This window comes from Rosa chinensis, chromosome 6 (genome assembly GCF_002994745.2).
Source record: "Rosa chinensis cultivar Old Blush chromosome 6, RchiOBHm-V2, whole genome shotgun sequence".
NCBI lineage: Eukaryota > Viridiplantae > Streptophyta > Magnoliopsida > Rosales > Rosaceae > Rosa > Rosa chinensis.
The window spans coordinates 28,905,104-28,927,264 of NC_037093.1; the positions used below are offsets into that span (position 1 = coordinate 28,905,104).

General features: G+C 37.8%; 3 protein-coding genes across 3 annotated transcripts; 2 read left to right on the plus strand and 1 right to left on the minus strand.

Moving 5' to 3' along the window:
* The first annotated feature begins 2,266 nt into the window (after positions 1-2,266).
* On the plus strand, positions 2,267-8,863 carry LOC112173816 (nucleolar protein 10). The gene is made up of 16 exons (XM_024311498.2): positions 2,267-2,529; positions 2,609-2,707; positions 2,798-2,889; positions 2,980-3,080; positions 3,474-3,564; positions 3,643-3,701; positions 3,838-3,958; positions 4,129-4,197; positions 4,580-4,632; positions 4,743-4,851; positions 4,940-5,110; positions 5,212-5,370; positions 5,747-5,842; positions 6,145-6,327; positions 7,480-7,679; positions 8,225-8,863. The coding sequence occupies exons 1-16, from the start codon at positions 2,397-2,399 to the stop codon at positions 8,658-8,660; spliced, it is 2,172 nt and encodes a 723-aa protein (XP_024167266.1). The 5' UTR covers positions 2,267-2,396; the 3' UTR covers positions 8,661-8,863.
* Positions 8,864-11,554: 2,691 nt separating this feature from the next.
* On the plus strand, positions 11,555-13,101 carry LOC112170008 (transcription factor ORG2). The gene is made up of 3 exons (XM_040508285.1): positions 11,555-11,894; positions 12,197-12,565; positions 12,658-13,101. The coding sequence occupies exons 1-3, from the start codon at positions 11,598-11,600 to the stop codon at positions 12,721-12,723; spliced, it is 732 nt and encodes a 243-aa protein (XP_040364219.1). The 5' UTR covers positions 11,555-11,597; the 3' UTR covers positions 12,724-13,101.
* Positions 13,102-14,266: 1,165 nt separating this feature from the next.
* LOC112170006 (protein EXECUTER 1, chloroplastic) lies at positions 14,267-21,737 on the minus strand. Its single transcript, XM_024307152.2, is given in 13 exon segments — positions 14,267-14,721; positions 15,561-15,709; positions 15,823-15,915; positions 16,023-16,097; positions 16,338-16,507; positions 17,571-17,694; positions 17,788-17,900; positions 17,903-18,521; positions 19,555-19,636; positions 20,627-20,733; positions 20,837-20,902; positions 21,011-21,127; positions 21,236-21,737. Coding segments are annotated over 12 exon segments (2,013 nt in total). The 5' UTR covers positions 21,590-21,737; the 3' UTR covers positions 14,267-14,721; positions 15,561-15,616.
* Between the last annotated feature and the right edge of the window lie 424 nt (positions 21,738-22,161).

Sequence of the window (22,161 nt, forward strand, 5' to 3'; positions counted from 1 at the left end):
TGTCTAAGGCTGGCAGGAGCAGCAAACCATTTCTGTAGCTAGCTCTCCCAGTCTCTAAATATATGACAAGAGCAAGGGCAACAATAAATCTTAGTTTTGAATGTTTGCTGATCATTAGATAGGCATATATAGCAGCTTAATTGCCTGTCAAATCTGGTGATGCATGGAGATTTGATTTTGTGGAAATGTCAAGCTTAATTCCCTGTAACAAGAACCTTGCCAGTTCTAAATTCTCCATTAGCGCAAGAAGCAATATATTGACCTCGATCGATATCAATATTACTGGATATATAATATCACAAGTTTGGTCTAGTTATCATATTACTAGCTGTACGTGTGTAATTGTTGTCTATAATCCTTCGGTCCTTCCCATACATATTCACGTATTAGCTTTGATTACAAACAAAATCCTAGTTAGTTCAAAATCCTAGCTTTGATTAATGCATGTTTAAACTCACATTCCGGTGATTCTAGCATTCATTTTCAGGAAAGCAATTTAAGGCTCACCCTATGGGCGGCCCATATGAGATGATTGAACAAGGTGAGGAGAAATTTCCTGAAAACAAACTTGATGGAGCCATTTTTTTTAATTTTTTATTTAAGAGGATCAAAGGGTTTCACTCATGCCCCCATGGTGACTCGAACACATGACTCCGTACATAGGTAGTGGGTGCTCTAACCACTGAGCTAACACCATGGAGCCATTTTTCAAGAAGTAACTCATTCACTTCATTTTTCTCAATTATATATTTATATGGGATTGGCCTTGATTAATTATGTTAAAGTTTCAGACAAAGAGAACAGACTATTAGGTTATGATCCACACAAGAGTGTAAAAAACATGTGGTGCAATTATATGAATCATTTGGTACTGTGTAGTCTATGACTCTATGTAGTATGTAGTTTGTAGTTGACTCTATGTAGTCTGATCGTAGACCATTGGCAACTTTTAATTCAGCAACCTAGAGTCCCTCTTTGGATGTAGATGAAGTTGACATTCTTATGTATTTATATGTAATTCTAATAAATTGACTCTTTCAAAAAACTGAAATTATCGCCGATATTTCTGATATCTTATTTTTTCAAAAATCTAACTTCTGACTTCTAACAACTAAAAACTAATATTTTAATTCGGGTCTTTCTAAATGTACCCAGTAAATATCTAAGTATACCCAGCATATTTTTTACACCCAATAAAATCATAGAATTTCTAATTATACCCAACAAGTTTCCAATAATACCCTTATTTTTAATTCAAAATAAAACTCATTACACCCAGCAAAACCTTATTAGAATAAAGCAAATCCTTCGTTCTTCTGAGATTATAAATTAACACGGATGCATAACCAGTCCCAAACTCAAGAATTCCACTAATCTTTGACTTGCTCTGATCATCAACATTCATCTTCTCATTGTCGGCCAACTGCATTACTATTGTTTGGCCATCAATTTCCACCCGTTCCTGCTCCTTCCCCTTGCTTAACAATTGTCTTCATCAACAACATCAAATATACCCTGCTACTTAACAAACAATTATTAGTTAATGCATCAGCGACAACATATGAGAATTAAGTATGACGTACATACCCAATATGATTTGGACAATTTCAATACCTTCATCTCATGGGAACACTCCTTCTGGAAAGTCTCAAAGGCACAAAAAAAAAAAAAAAAAAGTCTGATTCTGCATCCCCATGTATTCTCTAAAGGGATCTTACTTTCTCCTTTACTTGGTTCAAATCTCCACGGTTGAGGCGATTCTTTAATTTATGTATTGCATAAAAGTCCTTGCTTTATATTCTCTCGCGTCTCCCTAAAACGAGATCAGATCGCCCAAAATAACATTCTCATCGTCTTTGCTCCATGTTATTCCTGCACAAGATGATTTGGTGTTGGACTTGTTCTCATCAACTACAACTGTAGCTGAGGAAGTCTTGTTTTTCGGGACTCGTTCCTCATCAACATTTGAGAAGAACGAAGGATTTGTTCTGGGCTTGTGGAGTTTATCTTAAATAATAATTTAGGTTTTGCTCGGTGTAATAGGTTTTGCCGGGTTTAATTACAATCAAGGGTATTATTGAAAATTAACTAGGTGTGAAAAATATTTTGGATATTTGCTGGGTACATTTAGAAAGACTCTTTAATTCTTGTGATTGAAGGTCTAAACCCTAAACCGCAGTTACAAGTAAATCGTGTTTTTCTTCTTCAAAAAAAAAAAAAAAAAATTGAAACCTTTCGAGTTCTAATTGGGCCACGTCAACAAGGCAGAACGGGGGGAGAAACCTACTAGTTTGCCGCCGACTTGAGAACAAACCAGCGGCAGAAACAGAAAGGAGGAAGTTGGAATTGATTTGTTAAACCCTAAACCCTGAAACCTAAGGTGAAGGTTGCACGCTATGGCTTACCATGGAGGAAATCTCAAGTCGACCTCCATCAATGGCGTCAAGATGTACAGCGTTGCTTCTCAGCAACCCTCTCTCGCCACCTGGCTTGACCCCAACAAGCGTCGAGCCCTCCGCAAAGACAAAAGTACCTTCCTTCTTCCTTCTTTCTTCTTTCGCTTTCTGATTCTGATTCTGATTCTGATTTTCATCTCAATTTCATTCAGATTATATGCAAAGGGTGGACTTGATTCAGGACCTCCGCTTCGAAACTGCCACCACCAAAATCAAGGCCACTCCTGACGGCGAGTTCCTCATTGCATCAGGTTTAACCTCCTCTACTTTTTTTATATGATCACTATCAAAATTCACTCTCACTTCTTGTGCTTCCTTCTTACCATTGCGTTGTAATTCAGGTATGTACCCGCCCCAAGTCAAGGTTTATGAGCTCAGGGAACTTGCCCTCAAGTTTGAAAGGCACTTGGATTCTGAGATTATTGATTTTGAGGTACTCTCATTGGTTATTCTGCTCCATTTAACTTGTTCTCTCGTCTTGTTATCCATATATGACTGACTAAGTTAATTGTTATCCATTTAGGTTTTGGCTGATGATTATTCAAAGCTTGCGTTTTTATGTGCCGATCGTTCTGTTTATCTACATGCAAAATATGGAAAACATTACAGTTTGCGCATTCCAAGGTGTGCCTTCTTCCTTCCTCTTTTCCTTGAATGAATGGATTTTGGTTGTTCTTCCTGATATGCATTTCTGACTTTTTTGTTTCTTTTGTATATCGGGGGATTTTCCATTTACAATAGCAAAACTGTGTTGAAATTCGGTTTTCTGTACAACGTATATTATATAATGAAATAGCAAATAGAAATAGCACTTCTGGCATTAGTCCTCTGAAGTTAATTTCAATTTAAGTGTATTTCTGCATCCAGATAGTAGTTGAAATCATGTTTACCAACATATAATTTAGAGCTGCTTCGGTTTTACTTTAACTTAGATTATAATTATTTAGTTCCATGCATGGGCAGTGGCTAGTTATCTGTGTTCCTTCTACAATGTGTTGATTGAACTTCTCTCTACAGAATGGGTAGAGATATGGCTTATGATTGCTGGTCATGTGATTTGCTTTGTGCTGCCTCTTCTCCAGAACTTTACAGAATTAATTTGGAACAGGTTTTCCATATCAACCAGACTCACTTAAATCTGCTTTATTTCACAGTTCTGTCAATATTAACACTAATTGGTTTGTAGGGGCGTTTTTTATCTTCCCTCAACACACAGTCGCCAGCGCTAAATGTAGTTTCTCGAAGGTGACTTGTTGACCTTTTTTTGATATCTAGATTCTTCTTTCTCTTCTTCAAATATCAGATATGTGCTTTCTTTTGCTATATATGGTTGGTGTTGGTGTTTATCTAAGAGCAAGGAGCTTTTATTTTAAAATTTCAGCAAGCTTCATGGTTTAGTTGCTTGTGGTGGTGAAGATGGTGCTGTGGAATGTTTTGACTTGAGAATGAAATCTTCAGTTGGTAGGATTAATGCTGTTGGACCTGCTGGTGACATCGACCAGGTAATGGTCTTGTGTCTATAGTTGCGAGTTCATTCCAGTCCCCCCACCTCCCTCTTCTTTTTTCTCTCTTTCTTTAATTATGTAGTAGTGCTGTTAATGACAGGGCCTCTTAATTACTTTCCTTTCGATCCTGACTTGATTAACCATTTGACTGCTTTCTGGATTTGCAGGAGGTCACAGCAGTAGAGTTTGATGAAAAAACGGGTTTCTTAATGGCTGTTGGAAGCAGTGCAGGGAAGGTACACTGCAACACATATTTTGAGAGTTTTCCAGTTTGAATTTAAACAAAATCCCAAAACAGATCTTGAGAAATAAAATACATCACTGCAGTAGCATTAGAATTTGATGTGAAGTAGTAGTGGGTATAGTCTGAATCACTAAAAATTGATGAGTAGATGAGGTGTGATGATTAAGATGACATGTTCGGGTGGTAAATTTACACTACAATTCAACCAGAATGGATTGCATCTTCATTGTACATTAGTAGATAACAAGATGAATAGTGTTGGGACCATCACTTATACCTTGTGTAGTTGCGATCCTCTTCTCAACAAGAATGAATTGCATTTCAGAATATATTCCTTGAATAATGTAACTTCAGTTGTGTCATTGAACCTGCAGGTTCTCGTCTATGACTTGCGTTCATCACATCCTATACAGGTGAAGGATCACATGTGAGTATATCTCCTTATGCAGTTTTTCCTGGTTCAACGTAATAAGGGGCTTTGTTTTTCTCACCCTTTGTAATTTACTGATTGTTGAAGACCATGTCATTGTTTTATAGGTATGGCAGTCCGATATTAGACATTAAGTGGCATCAAACTCTTAATTCTGAACGGCCAAAGTTAATTACCACTGACAATCACGTTGTTAGAATATGGGACCCTGACACGGTAAGATAATATACTTTTGGATACAATGAAAAGTTATGGAATATTGTTTTCTGTATACATAATGAAGTGGATTTTCCATTGTTTGCAGGGAGAAGGAATGACAAGCATTGAGCCCACAGCTGGAGCAATAAATGATATATGTACATTCCCTGGCAGTGGATTGATGCTGTTGGCTCTGGACTGCAGTCAGATACCATCGTTTTTCATACCTGATCTTGGACCTGCTCCAAATTGGTGTTCTTACCTGCAAAATCTTACTGTAGGTTTTGGTTTATATTGTTTTCCTATATTTCCTGTATTAATTTGGTTTCATTCATCTTAGATCTCCAGCTAATAATAGTTTGTTTGTTCTTTTTACAGGAAGAGCTAGAGGAGGGTGCGCAGACGACCATCTATGATGATTATCAATTTTTGACAAAAGAAGACCTTGAGAGGTTGAGGTTGACTAAGCTGATTGGAACGAATCTACTCAGAGCTTACATGCATGGGTTCTTTGTTCGTTATTCGTTGTATAAAAAGGTTTGGTTGCCTTCGTTTATATATGATTATTTTGATCAAGGGTTTCATGACTGTTGGAACCAAAATAAATTTTTATCATCCATATGTATGCTGACCCCGTGCTGTATTTCATATAAGGAAAGAATGGTTGTAAATAGACCTGTTGGACTTGTTTCAGACTTACAAAAAACAGACGAGGATAATAATGAATCTGTTTCCATTCCTGCTCTAAATACTATTCTTAGTAAACATTTCTGGCACTAAGGATTTATGGATTAATTACCATGAGTTGGTGAAGTGTTTCTGATTTCTATTCAAAAATGATATTTCACCTGCTTTAATAAGGTATTAGTTTAGTAGTCTAATACTTCAATCCTTATTGCATACTTTCTGGCAGGCAAAAGCTTTGGTAGAACCTTTTGATATTAGTGAATACATTGAACAGCAGAAAAAGGAGAAGCTAGAAAAAGAATTTGCTGGACAGCGAATTACGGTTAGACACTTTCTTCTAAATATTGTTTGTATATTTACAAACTTTATGATTCTTTTTGTACTCTAGTATCCAAACTAATTACTAATCCATAAAGAACATTCAACATTGCTCCGAGGTGCTCTAATAATTTTTTTGAAGAAACTGTCTTATAGTAGGGGTTCAACTGTTAATTTGGGATAATGGTCTTCACAGTCCTCGAATGTGATTATATAATATTGACTTTGTGGGAGACTCATTTTAGATTATCTATTTGGAGGTCAATAGTATGATTCCTTATATAATGTGCTTTTTGTTTACTGCAGAAAAAGAGAAAATTGCCCAAGGTCAACCAAAAGTTTGCAGAGAGGTTTTTGGAGTATGAAGAAGCAGAAAATGAAACTAAAGATATTGATGAAAATGAGACCAACAAGCCATCCAAGAAAAAGAAGGCACTTGATATTAATATTCTTAAAGATGAACGATTTAAAGCAATGTTTGAAAATAAGGTATGATAATCTGAACATCTGGCTCCCATGAAAAAGGACAACTCTTTGGCGCAATAATTTTCTCATTTGTTTTTTTTTTTGTTGGTGTTTTTTTTTTTTTTTTTTGCTTTTGGTCAGCTTTTAAGTCTAATTGCACCTTTCCTGCCTTTACCCCCTCCTGTGGCTCATTTTTTATTCATGAATTTTGACAAATAAAAAAAGGAGAGATAAAAATAGTGTAGTAATAAAGATGAGGGATAGGAAATGAATTAGTTAACAAAAAATTTGGGTTCAAATAGAAAAAAGTATATCATCATTATTGCTCAGATTGTTGTTTCATTTCAACTTTCAAGTGTTATTGTTGTTCCATATAGAAAAAATTTGTGGAAATATGTTATTCCCGAAGTAGCATTTGGTCTAGTGGAGAAGTCGAACTAGACTAAATGCTAGAAATTTGTTAATCCCAAATACATTAATGTGTTCAATTCTTAAATTTAAATCCCAATAGAGTGAATATGTGAATGAGTTTAATCCCGGATTTAATTCCCAATCGAGCAAATTGGAATTTCTTTCTGGCAGGTTTGGGTAGGGGCGTGGGTTGCTCCTATGGTGTACTTTTAAGATTCCAATAGTGGTCATCCTAGTGCCTTGCAGTGTGGGAACTTTTGATTGAGAGTGTAAAACAGGTTTGAAGAGGGCATGATTGTCTAGTGATGGGAGACTTACCTCAGTGCACCTGTTTGGCAAAGTCTGCCAACTTATTATCATTGTTTTCTAGTTTCCTGGAGAGGTTGAGAAGCTTATATGCAAGTTCTGTGGGAGGGTGTGAGTGAGGAAAAGAAAGACGATCAAATGAAATGGACAGTTTGTAGGCCTTTAGCCTATCATTTAACTGTTCTTTCTTCTATTGTTTTAAGTTTTTTTTTTTTTTTTTGGGTCTCCAGTGTTAGTTTAGTTTGTCACTTTGTCTGGTTGTTTTCCTGTTTCATTTGTTTCCAGCAGAGTGCGCTTTTGTTCTATTTGTTGGTGTTAGCTCCAGTTTTATTCATATAGTGAACCTAGTTTTCCTTGGAGTGGGGGAAAAGAAAAGAAAACCATATATTCAATTTTTTTTTGTTCCTTAGATTGTGTAAACAGTTCCCTATAATGCATCCTTTTGTAATTTGTGTGCAGGACTTTGAAATTGATGAGTACTCGCATGAATATAAGGCTTTACACCCGGTTTCTTCTAACAAGCGAGCATCTCTGGTGGAAGAACACTTCAGACCTGCCATGGAAGATGAAGATGAGAATCATAGTGATTCTGATGCAACATCAGAGGATGAGCCTGAATATGGAAACAGCAGAATAAAAGGGAAAGGACGAGCTCCAAGGTGAGTCATTCTGGCTGTATCTTTATTGACTGTTATCTTCTGTTTGTTCATTGATTACATTGCATTCTCCGTAAAAGCATGGCCCTTTAGTTGCAGAGAAACAGGACGTTGAATGAAAAAACATTATTTTAAGTTTTAAACTGAACTGATTTTATACACATCACATAGCTGTTTTATAATATAAGAGACAGTACATAAACAGAATTCAATACAGAATATATATGCGAAGAATTATTATCCTTGGTGAGACAAGTCAGTATAATTTTTGAAAATAGAATTGTCATAAACTGGGAATATCTGTGTATTTCGAGTAAACCCTAGGAAGGAGAATAATCTATTCTAATCTATATTGATCAGGCTGATAGATGGTGTTTGTAATTAATGTGAACACTATAACAAGATTTGTCCAGTTTTCCCCCATCTATTGTTGTATGTTTCTTTGTCTGTTCATGAGGGTTTGGTCTGAACTTTTTACTCCTAAGAATGTCGGTTAAATATTAAAACTTGAAATTTTCTGTACTAATAGTCGGTTCTAAATTCTTTAGATTGATTGAGGCCAAGGATGAGCGGCATGCAGAGGCATTCAGGAGTGGTGCATCACTTGCACATGAGGAGTTGCTGCCATTGGGAGAAAGGGTAAAAGCCCTCAGAGATGATCGGCGGGTTTCTGCCCTCCCAAGTGGTGTTAAGCTGGGCCCTGGAGGGTCACGTGAGATTTCTTTCAGAGCTAGAGGCTCCTCAAAGTATAAAGAGGATGATGATGAAGAAGCAGAGCGTGGAAAGAGAAGGGGAGTTCATTCATTGGGGCTAAAGCAAAATAAGAATGGATTTGGAAGCCGAGGCAGGGGAGGCAGGGGAGGCAGAGGGGGTAGAGGGGGCAGCAGGGGAGGCAGTGGGGGAGAGGTGGCAGAGGGGGAAGAGGCAGAAGAGGTCGCGGGTAAAAAGATCATTATGCTTATGGCAGCTCAATCGGTGATCTAGGCAATTTTGTGGGATAGTGGAGTCTTTTTCATTTAGATGTTGTATCTTTGCTGGTCTTTTAATCATTTTGTTGTTGAGATGGTGTATTCAAGTTAGGAAATTGCCGAACATATAATGTATACGACGTTGGTATCGTCTTTTTTTGTGGAGACTGTACTGTACTGCAGTTTTATCTTATATAATTGATTATCATTTACTTAAAATTCCAAGTCTGAATATTTGCCCTTACGCCCATTATTCTGTACCACGCATTTACTCGGAACGTAAAAATGAGATCGAAAACTCATTTGATAGGTTAAAAATTGGGTCCTTCACCCAAAGCACTAAAATTGAACAAAAATATCTCACTTACTCCAACAACAAATTTTTATTCTCACTTGCCCTGTTTAAAACAAAATAACAGTTTTATCCTTAACTTAATTAATTAATTACATGTACCCTCTATGCCTCTCTCTCTCTCTCTCTCTCTCACCGGATCCTTCCTTGGATTCATTTACGAGTCTTTTTGCTCCGATCGAGCCACTCTAAAGCGGAAGTACTCGTCCATGGCAAAAGACGGCGTCGGCGTCGGCGGCAGCGGCGTTTCGATCAAGAAGCATCATCATCACCACCTCAGGCCTGAGATCGGCGAGTTTTGTTTGTTGTCTGTTTGAAGGAGTTTGACCGGAGGCTCAGCTTCCCCAGCATCCTAAGATTCACGAGCGAGTCACTGAGTCGGCCGCCGAGTTGGAGGCGAGGCAAGCGGAGCTCGGAGACCCGAGTAGTATCGTCGCAAAAGACGCAGCGCCAGTCGTAGGGAGAGGAGGGCGTGGAGAAATCCCAGCAGTTCCATGCGCCAATAGGATCCTGGAGGTTGAGCCTGAAGGTGGTGCGGGCGTGGATCTTGGATGGGCTTTCGGGGTTGCGCTGGGCGGGCAGGGAAAGAAGGGTGCGCCGCAAAGCAGCAGAAAGAAAAGAAGAAGCGCATCCATAATGGGTTTTGATTGTTATAGTTCTCGGGTGGTTGGGGTTTTTGCAGAGAAGCCATTTGCGATGCATTTCCGTAGGTTCATTTACGAGTCTTTCTTGTCTATTTGTTTGTTGTCATCATGATTGGTGTTGTGTTATGTAGATACACATTGCTTTTGATGTGAATGTGGACAGGGCAGAGCATGTGCTTATATGTGCCCAAACTTTTTTTTTTTTTGAAGTAATGGGACAGAAGGAAAGAAAAAATGTTTTGAATGTCTATTGAGGGGCAATAGACGTATATTGTTTTAAAATTGATATAATCTCTTCGTTTTTTTCTTTAATCAAAGTTTTATTTACCTAATTTTAGGAATATTAGTTCCCATTCCGGCTATCGAAAGTTCTATTGAGGGGCAATAGGCGTCTATTAGTGGGCAATAGAAGTTTATTGCCCCTCTATTGGGGGGCAATAGATGTCTATTGGGAGCAATAGACATCTATTAGGAGACATCTATTGGGGGGTAATAGAAGTTTATTGCCCCTCTATTGGGGGCAATAGATGTTTTTAGAAAATTCTGATAGGCAGCGGTCGGCGACCGGTGACCGGATTCTAGCAACCGAAAAACAAACAAAAAAACTTTAATGGGGTATTAGGGAAGACCTCCTTAGAGTGTTTTGGATAAGAGAGAATTAAAAAAACTTAATGGGGTAAGTGGGAAAATAATCCCTAAAAATTGGGTAAATGAACAAAAACCCTAAAAATTGTACTAGAGAGACGACCTTCCTTGGATGTTTTGGAAAAAGGAGTAATGACGTAAATTGGATGCTGTTATTATTGTTGAAATAATAATAAACTATCCCATTTTGGTTAGGAAAGTAATTAAGTAGAAGCAGAAATGTCCAGAAGGGGAACGTCATCTATATTATATATAGATATTGTTACTTGGTTGATAAGCTTCGGAAGGAAACCATGAATTAATGAGAAATTCTTAGGTAGGGGTTTCCCCCACCACGTGGCTTTAAGGCCACCCAATCAGAAGAAATGAAATTCTATCTTTTCAGAAACTGCCCCTGCTCCCTCAAGTGCAATACTCAAAACATCCTCCCTGCTAGGCAGTGATTGGTCCTCCCCACCACGTGTCCGTGCGACTGCCCCACGCAAGACTCTCTCTGAATTAATTAATATAATGAAATAAAAGAGATGAGGTCTCCATGAGAAACAGAAGCCTAGGCACGTGGAATAAATGACCAAGTCTGTCCCAAACTCGTGTATTTTATGCACAACACACGCTATTTGTACTTCCCCTTGGCACCCAAATTGTTTAAACCAACCACATGGACAAAAATTCACTCTCCTCATTGCCTGCCTTGCTCCATCCATTACCGGTTTGGACATCTCTATGAATTATCTTTCACACAAATATTCGTGTCTTTTTAAAAAAGCTGTATGATTTGCCAGTTTTGTTAGGAGTGCATGCTTTGACTGCATTTAGGGTTGAAGATTATGTTTGTAAAACAATTTAATTTCTGTGCAGAATTCTCAACCAACAGAAAATGCATGACAATTGTACATAATCAATTTAGGTCTTGCGGACTACGATTTAAATGGAGAGGTTGTTCAAATGGTGTTGTTTTTATCGTATAAAACCCTGCGAGCCATTTTTGCCAACTCGATCTGCAAATCCCTTCTATAAACAAATAGTTAAGCCACATAGACCTATGGAAACAACATACACGAGCGCACACACGCTGGGGGAAGTTGGCAAGTCATTTTCGTAACCATGTTATTGTAATGAAATTTTTGATTGTTGCAAGACCAAGTTTTTACAAGTAATTTAAGTGTATGGACTATCAACTCTTGAATAACTTAATGTTGCTGAGGTGAACTATGAAAATGACGGCTGTTTGTATATATATGAATGTCATGATCTACTAAATTTGTAAGCAAATTAGTCCCAGCAAATTCAATTCAGTTTCTCAAATCTCATCATGTTGGCTTTATCTCCTCCTCTATTTTCAACAATTGGATGGCCCTTGGAGGATCATCCCATAAGTCATGACCATAACTATTTCTCAGCAGAATCATCGCTTCTTCATTTCCCTACAACTCTGCAGCCACAGTTTGATAAGCTTGATCACTCCACGCCATCCACCGCAATCAGCGGCGAGGGCAACAGTTCTTCAATGACTAAGAAGCTTAACCACAATGCTAGTGAGCGTGACCGCCGCAAGAAGATCAACAACTTGTACTCATCACTGCGTTCTCTCGTTCCCGCAGATCATGCGGTATGAATACATTCTTTTCCTATACTCTCAAATTAGCGTGTTTCTTTAACAAAAAATAAAAATAAAAATAAAGAAGCCTAAAGGTATGGACTATGGTTAGTGCATGACATACAGACGGTTAGTTTTTTTCTTTTTCTTTTTTTGGTCAGTTGGTATCATTTTTCTGGTAACTTCAGTTTTTTGACTTTTTTCTTATCCATACTACACAATATTAAGTATTTTTTTTTTTTTTTTTAGAAGTAGAACACAATAGTAAGTATTGAATCCTACTTACACTATGCAAATATTTTTTCCTAATACAGAAAAAATTAAGCATTCCAGCCACAGTTTCGCGGGTGCTGAAATACATTCCAGAGCTCCAGCAGCAAGTGGACGGACTAATTCAAAAAAGAGACGAGCTTTTGTCGAAAATTTCTAAGCAAGAAAATGTAATATTACAAGAGGAAAAGCAAGTAAAAAGCACAGCTCGGAGGAGTAGGAGCTCATTATCTGCTGTTTCAACAACCCGTCTTAGTGATAGTGAAGTTGCCATTCAAATATCCACACTTGATTCCACCCACAATTTCATATCTCGGATTTTGCAAAGTCTGGAGGAGGATGGGCTTGAAATACTGAATGCTTCTTCTTTTGAGTCCTCTGGAGGGAGGGTCTTCTATAATTTACATCTCCAGGTACTTTTTTATTCCCTTTACTCTCATTCATTTGTTTATACAAACTAATAAGTAATCGATCGTTTACATTTTCATATTTACATTGTCTACAGGTAGATATGTTCCATAGGTTGGAATGTGAGAATTTAAGCGAGAAGCTCATGTCCTTCTACGCATAAGAAAAAGTAATTCCAGAGGACTTTTTGATGAATTAATGTGTTACCAGCTGTTGTAAGACAGCCTTCATTCAAGGTTGTACTATCATGTCAAATTATCTATTTAAGTATAGATCATGACAAATCCTACCACATACCACATAGGTGTTTCGTCCATCCACATTGAAGTGAAAAAGCACTTTATGCCTAAGTTCATCTTCAACAATACCAACCATTAGCCATGGCATGAATTCCGGGAGAGAATTTATGACCTATTACGCTATCCTAGGAAGAAGAGGATGAAGTTTAGTAATAAGTCGAGTTTGGAAGTAATGTATTTGTGTATCATGTGAAGTGGCACAATGTAGATAAAGGCAACTAATTAGTCTTTCCTCTTTCAAACGTCATAGCCCTAATGTTTCATGAAAATAATAACGTTAGAAAAACCAGACAAACATCGTAACCCTGAAACCTATTCCTTGTATGACAAGATGATGAAACACGTGACAAATCAAAGCCGAATGTAAAAGAAAAACAGAATTCTTACAAAGAAAGTTCAAAATATGAAACCTATTCCTTGTATGACAAGATGATGAAACACGTGACAAATCAAAGCCTAATGGAAAAGAAAAACAGAATTCTTACAAAGAAAGTTCAAAATATGAAGCAGCTTTACCACTTCTTTGCAAATGTCCCCTAGTACTTCATTCATTATAGAAATGAAATATGGCAAGAGCATTGGTAAACCCATAAACGGCATTATCAAACACTCATGGTGGTCACTATGAGCCCTAAAACCAATCTTACTAGAATCAGAAGGATGGTATATGAAGGTATCCAGACCTTGGATTAGGTGTGATAAGTAGACCTATGTCCCTCATCCAATACTAGAGTAGACGAAGTTGCTCAAGAATTTTGCTCGAAACAGAATACTTCTGAGCTCGTATGGCTTCGAAAGACTCCTGCATCTCCAAAAATTTAGCTGTCATTTCATCCCGAGGGACTTGTATGTCAAATTCAACATGGCTCAGTTTGTCAGAAACTGGTGGTCGCAGACTGCCACCATCCTTTTTTATTCTTTAATTTTTTTTTTATTACTACAGTGGCATTGACATCAATTATTCCGGTCTCAAACCCTAGCAAATGGATAAAAACAGAAGATTCGAAAATTGAAAAGAGAAATGAAAGTTGCAAATTGTATTCGATGATTTCTGAACCAGGACGATTACAGCTTATACTCTCCAAGTCCTTCCGGCTCAGCCTCACTCGCAGATAACAACTACTGATCAATAACGACATTCATAGACACTGAAGACTTTCCTAGTAGAAACAGAAGAAGACCCAAGTTCCCTATTGAAATCGTATCAATTAGTTGCGGTTCTAATAAAAGTTCATCTTTATTAGACTGGAATTGAATGGAAATGGTCTTAATCAAATCAATTCGGCTTTTTGTTTAATTTCACCACTTTTGTTCCAGATTCTGATATAGTATAAACTTCGTGCACAAGATACTGAAATATGGACATAACGGTAATCATATAGGTAACATAGAAGGCCAGAAATCCCATTAAAAGAATAATGTCAATGCAATCGTTATTAAAATAAGAAGAGGAATTGTGTTGATTATCCCGCACTTGGTTTCTAATAATTTACATCTGAGTATGCCCACCTAATATATACAAGAATCAAACCATCACATATATCGGTTAAAATTTATATCAAGACCTAATAGTATCTCTAAATTATACCTACTAAAGCAATGCTTGAAGAAAGACTGCACAAAAGCATTACTTAAGTGTATAATAATTAAGACAAAACAAAACACTGATAGTACGACAGAGGTTAGACACATACAATGACAGAAAACGATATTCCAGAAACAGGATCAAAGAAGGCAATTATCTACTCTATTCCAGTTCATAGCTTTGGTAATTGTTCTGAGTCAGGCATGCTTGCATGTGCACCAGTCAGTTGAGTAAACATTGGATATGTAGCCCTTTGTCGATGTAATCCATATCTAAACTGCACAACAAGGACAAACGAAACCTCTATTAGTAATTCATGGCCGCACAAAGGAAAATGTACTGATGATTGAATTCGCTCCTTCTGTTTGAACCCTACAATCTTAGGAGACAGGAACACTAGCAAATAGCTACGTATGTACCATCCGGGGGATCAAACCCCAGACCACAAGGGAGCAAACTATGGGCCTCACCATTCCTACTAACAACCTTCTAGTATTTTTATGGACAGGGCAAGAACAGATATCCACAGAAGAAGCACAGATCTCCATTTACAATCTTAGGAGACAGGAACACTACCAAATAGCTACGTATGTACCGTCCGGGGGTTCAAACCCCAGACCACAAGGGAGTAAACTATGGGCCTCACAATTCCTACTAACAACCTTCTAGTATTTTCATGGACCAGGCAAGAACAGATATCCACAGAAGAAGCACAGATCTCCATTTACCCTCTACCCCTCCCTTGACTTAATGACACTCAAAGCCTTATTCTCTATTCTTCTAATTTCACTGCACAGAAACCGAACATTTGCTTCTTTACTTGAAATTTATGATATTTAAAAACCCCCTATAGCATCTTTAGCACCTACCTTGTGTTATACACCATCAAGTATCCAAAAGTTCAGTGACTCTAGCTACAATGATCATTTCTAGCAAAAGGATTGTTGGTGTAATTTACCAAATCAACTTTAAGAAGAGCCATTGGATCACATTCCTAAACAACTTGTGTACGACTATGTGCGGAGGATAAAACTTTGCAAGATTACACCAAAAAATCTATAGATACATTATCTGTACATTATTGCAGAGACTTTTTTCAAATGCAAAGGAACTTACCCTACAAAATTGCGAAGAAAAGATGTCAACAACCTTGAGCATTATGTACAAGGAACCTAGCCTTGAAGCCTCAGTCGATTAAAGAACACCAAGAAATGATACTCTGGGGCCCAATAAACAAACCCAACAACAGGTCCTCCTTTAATGTACTGCAACATTTCAATAAAGGTATATCTCAGTGACTATACATTATGGAGATGGTGAATAAAATACTGATTCAGATTACCAAGAAAACTAAATTGGCAAAAGGAAAATGTACGACCTTTCCATCAAGAATAACAAGTTCACCATCGACCCATCGAGGATTACGAAACCCTGGCTCAGCAAGCCTCCCCTGTCCTTTATATCGAGCAACCTGAGTTTCCAAAAGAACCAAAAACACTCTTCAACGAAAAGAAAAAGAATAATGTAATAGTATGACAAGTTTACAGAAAAATTAACTCCAACCAGCTAAGAATATACCACTCCAAACTCTTCTGGTATGATCCCTTTATGAGGAAGCTGATATCTTTTCCCAATCTTTGCACGGAATGCCACCTGAAGAAACAAATTGATGAGATCTCCAGGTTTTGACAGAAACTAAGTAACTAATTGTTCATAGCAAAGTTCAGGTGGGTACTTTGAAGATCTAGTTTGGGTTCCCTAGTCTTAATTACATGATTCAGAAACAATATAAAGGAGCAAATAACTACTAGCAGATCCTTCATAAACCACCCATGATGTTTTATTTCAACAATATTTTATGAAACTAGACACTTGTAACATCTTGAAAATTACCTGGCCAGCTGGTACATAAGGATCCCCAGTAAGTTTTAAGGCTTCCACATATTCATAAAACTCGAGGTTTGAGGGTTCCTTAGTCCCATTGTCTTCTTTCCATTGTCCAAACTTACGTCTCAGGTGAATAACTTCTGAGGTGTAGAGCCCATGTGCACCAATGTATAGTCCTGATATATACATTCAATGTAAGGGTGGACTTAAAGGTCCGGCATTTCAGTATTCTAGAAACAAGCAGGATGATCGACCATTAGAATGTACTGTATATATAGCATCAAAAATATATACACTACACACACACACACACATTATATTTAACCAGAAACAAGATAACAAACTGGTCAAGGTGAAGAGCCCAAGATGCACTGAATTCAGAGCAAATTGACAAGCTTCTAAACAAAAATATAAGATGAGAAACAAAACAGACATAAAGCTCCAAAGACCATAAATTGAACAGGGGTAACCACTAGATTAGATAGGATGTTCAAACTAGAATGAACCAGAGAACGATTTAAAGATGGGAAGTTGGGTTAAGAGAATGAGGAGATCCTTCAGAAATAATTGCGGAGATTCTAATTAAGAACAGATGCACGAGCTCAAGATGCTGCCCAGGAATTTTTTATTTTTTTTTTATATTTTTTTTTTTAAGAAAGACTACCAATAATGTTGGGACCAGGTTACAGCATTTCAAGTTGCAGCAATCCCAAACTAAGTTACTGCATTTCAAGAACTTTCTTTAAACCATAAATTGACCAGGTTTCCAGCTCTCTTATATCTGGCTCAAGTTACAAGCATACCAATGGAGATAATACATGCAAGAAGAAAATTATTTCATATTTGTTTAAACTTTAAACTGTTGAAAAGTTGAAAACTATAAAGAAACTTGCAAACAGTTACTGCTTACCGTAACTTTTTACAGTAAAAGAAAAAAAACATAAAATAAAAACCAGAAACGGAATCAGAAACACTTTCCAAGCAGACCATTTAAACCTGGTCTGAATGGGAATATCCCATCGAATGACCATGTTGGTAAAAAGCCCACAGAATTTCTCTATTTCCCAGGGTATGGATTATTTTTTCTTCGAGTAGTCACTTTGTGCTGGGAAATGGGAGGATATGATTTTAGGAAGAGTGTGGTGAAAATAAAGAAACAGCTTTGTGCACATATTTTCCTTATGTTTATAGCATCAAATAGATGACACAAAAAGAAAGTAAAACTTTGTACTAACTCACCATTTAATGGATCTTGAGAAACGGGCATTTCAATGCGATTGAAAGTAGTGGATCCTGACAATGGCTGATGATTATGAACCTGACTGAGAGCAAGATTTATCAACTCACCAACATCTTTGAGTACCTAAAGAATAAAAGATAAGATTAAATATCAAGCAGTAAGGGATATTTGCTAAGTCACAAGTTGTTCCCCTTCTACAATGATAATTAAGCCAACCTTCAATGGTATCTTCTCTTTTCCAATGAACTTAGCAAGATCAAACATTACATTGTCAATGCTACGCTGACCTCCAACTTTAGCTTTTTATCTCCTGAACTTTGTTCCTTGTCACGAGAATCCTGTTGATTAATATCTTTCTCAACAGTAAAAGAAAAGGATAAACGCCCCTTCTTCTCTATTTTAGCAGGGACTCGGAGCAAATTTTTACTAGGTGGGATGTTAGATATTTTCTGCCCAAAACCACCAAAAACAACTTTAACTGCAATTTCTTGTCTCTCAGCATTTTGAATAATTGCAGGATCAGCATCCAGTTCAATCACAGTCTCTTGATCACCTTCAACCTTTTCTTCGTCTTCGTCCTCGTCCTCATCTTCAGCTTCTGAATTCTCGATTTCATTATCCTTATCTTCATCATCTTCCTCAATGATCTGCTCAATCACTTTAGATATTAGATCCCGATCTACCTTTCCTGGTGATGTCACTTTCAAGACCTTGACCTTCACATTAGGAATCATATCCCTCAAGATGCTCTGAAATCCAGAGAGTCCCTCAGAAAGATCCAAATCATCATCCATATCATCACCATCTTCAGTATCGTCACTACCTCCAAGAAATAGATCGCTTTTTTCTTCAGTTGAATCTAAAGGATTCAAGGTGGTAGTGGTGTCCATTGCTTTGGAGCTAACTTGTGGAGAATCTGGAAATACTCCTCCCCGCTTTAAGTACACAGCCTGAAATTATGGCATTAAGAAAATAACTAGTACTATAATTGCCATATTCTTCTATGTAGAGTATGGAAAGGGAAGTCCTTAAAAGGGGCTCAATATAAAGATAGATGTACATATATAAAAGGAGAGGCTTGCAGTCTAAAACAAGAAATGGATGTCAAACGTAATGAAACGAGAATAGAAGTATATCCAGTGATGATCGTACAGTTCCAACCATGAAGATTTTTTCTTGCAAATGATGCATTCAGTGAATCAATACTAACAACAAACCTCTTCCCAGAAATATATATTTGAATTAGGAATCCCTGACCAGGAAAGTTGATACTATAATTATATACCTAACTTCTGTACTAATTATTAAAATGATTAACTTCAAGAAATTTCATTTGTGGAACTGAGTTCAGTGTTATGCCAGATAATTACATGTTTTCTATTCTTCAGCAAACACCATCATCTACAAAACCAACTTTGAATAAAAGGTTGACCAGGCTAGCTAATCTACCGGTTCGGTTCACCACCAATATCTCATTTACTTACTAACTGGCCAAAGCTGGTAAACAGTCAGTTTAACCAACATCAGGAGGAAAGAAGAATGGTTGTCCATAAAGAAAACTGAACCTCTTCATATTCATAGATCTCTTCTGGTTGAAGAACTCTTCAGGAATCTTCCCTAAATAAACTGTAAATTTAACATTCTGAAGGACGAGCTTTGAAATTTAAGGTTGCTCTTAGCATTCAGCCATTCAATAGTATCCATAAAACTTAAGGAATCTCTGAATAGTTTTTGATCCCCTGCATTGCTTCCCTACGTTGTTTTGTCACCATGTGTCCAACAAGCTTTGCTCATGCTCAGGATATGCATGTGCTGTTTTACTTTTTTCCCTCGGTTTATTGTGGCTTTTCAATTTTTGTTAATAAGAAAATTTGCAGAAGTGCCAATTAGGATTCAAAATGATCCCAAGTACTAGAAAATTCGTGATCGTTACAGTAGATAAAACTACAATACTACCAAAAAAAGAAGAAAAATGGATGATACCTGTTGTTTGTATTCACCCTTTTTATTCATTGTTAAAAAGATCTCAAACAGTGGAACACCAGCTGCAGCTGTAGCGAGCTGCCTGAGAGAAGATGAAAATGCATAAAAAATACATCATTGGCAGAAAAGACAAGTATCCTACAGAATGTCAATAACAGAGAAATTAACTGACATACAAATCCTAATGTACACAACAGGGGACACTTAGCAAATCAAACGTCAAATATGACATGATAAACAATCATGTAAGATCAAATCTATTTACTGACAACAGATTATAGTTTGACCAACAAGTTTTGAAACCTTCCCATAAGGCCCAAGTGAAAGCTTTGGTAGATAATTACACACTGATATCCATATGAATAGGTTCTCAAGTAGTTCTTCCTTTATAAACGTTCATAGTTTTAAAAGTGAAAAGTGAATGGTAATTATTATTCATAATTCTCAATATCTATAGTATCAGTTAAGAAAAGACACTGTCAACCAGAAAGAAAGAGAAACACATATATGGACCCTGGTTGAAGGACATATAAGTCATATGAAGTTGTTTAGCATTTAAGTATTGACTGATGAATTGAGTACCGAAAATTGTGTCATTTTGACTTGGGTTATGGTACACTAGTTGGAAGTAAATTCTTTCTGTACCCTTTTCTGTAGTGGTTACCTACCACGCAATATCTGCTACTACCATATCTAATTCAGTGCATGTCTTTTTTCTTCTTCTATTTTTTGTGGAGCATAGATAAAAAGCAGCTCAAACAGACTGACATTGAACATGGCTGAAGAGGTAGAATCCCACATAAACAGTACATAGTAGCATAAAGGTAATGCAGAAAGTTCATTCTGTTAATCTCGTAATCGATTATTAGCCAAAAATGATAATCGCATATTCGGTTGGACCCTCCTATGTCAATACGCATCAATTGTTTGTCTTCCCTATCTACTGTCCTCTTTTTCTATTTGTTGGTTAACCATTAGTCCGACAAGTATAAAACTCTTAATTAGGAAACTTATTCTTGGTTGAGAAGATAGGGCAGCAAATCCTCAGCGTAGGGACAAAGAATGAACTTACCGGGGACTATAACTCCTTGCGACATATCGTCCATGCTCTGCAGTTACTCGTATAATTAGGCCGTGAGGGTCCTTCTTATCCTTAGAGATGCCAGCCCACCAACCCACCTAAAAGAAGTAGTCCACACACAATCAAACCAATTAAACTCTTTACAATAGCAGTCGAAACAAGCACAGTTAAATGGCATAAGTAAATTAGAAAGTCCCTCACCAATCCAGCACCGGCATTATCCCGGAAAAATGCTGCTTCCTGGTAACGCTCGTCCTGTATAGCTCTCTGAAAATATAAAATTGAATTTGCATGGGATGGGATGATGTTAGCAAAAGGTTTTATGATGAACAAGAGAGTCAGAAACAAACAAACAAGTGGAAAGATATGAGAGACATTGAGACGAGAAATGACTGAGCCGACGACGTCGTTTGTGGAGGCGGCAGCAATGGCAACCTTGAGCCTAGCAGCATCCTCAAAATCCTCTACATTTACAGCTCGACCCAACTGTGACTGTTCAAACACAAATTTGAGGTGACCCTCCTTTTATATGATGTCGTGTGTTGTGTGTTGTGTGCAAAAAAAAAAAAAAAAAAAAGGAAGGAATGAGCAAAGCGGGACCTTGAGAAGTGAGACGAGGCGCTCTTGGTCTTCGACCTCGAGGAAATGCTGACGCCAGCGATCCCAATCCCAGGCGGGCTCCTCCTCGTCGGCCTTGCTAGCGCTTCCTCCTCCCTGGAAATCGAGTCGTTTCATGGCGTTTTTGACGAGGTCCTGGAGCGCAGAGTCCCATCTCCAATGGACTGAGTCGGAGGAGGAGGAGGAAGGGTTCCGGCACCGGCAGAGGGATGAATCGGAGAATCTAGAGGAAGAGGAAGGGTACAATGGGGTTTTCGAAGCGGAGGAGGGGTAGGATTTGGGGTTGGGGAAGGTAAGGTTGTGAGGAGCTGGGGTTGGCGCAGTGATGGAAGCCATTGAAGAAGGAGAGAGAGAGAGAGAGAGAGAGAGGTGTGGGTGGTTGGAAAGTTTGGATGAGAGTGAAAACCAAGCGCGTTTGTTTGTGTGCGTCTGTGAAATCTGTAAACGGGCAGTGTGGCCAGCAGACGCCGTGCCCAAACTTGGGATAAGGTGCCGTTACCCAAGTCAATTGGCTTCAGGGCTCGGTAAATGATCCGTGAATGAGTTGGCTTCTTCGTGCCAACATATTAAATCCAAATCTAACTCAAATTCTCAATGTCTCTAGTTGTACACCAATTGAGGTCTCTATGCGACTAGCTTTACTAGTCAAGAGTTAGGTTGGGAAGGCCGGATCTTTCTAGCACCTCCGGCGTAGTACCAAAGGGGGATCCCACTACCACTATCTTTTTGTCTGTCTAGATGACAGCGGAAGGGTATGTAACGGTTTTTTTTTTTTTTTTTTTTTTGAGGAAATTGATAACTTCATTAATTTATCCATGACCAGAAGGCACGTACATCAGATGCTGTCTTATACCAAACTCATAAATGGCACAAGCTACCGAGCAAAGGACAGGTGACCCTCACTATTA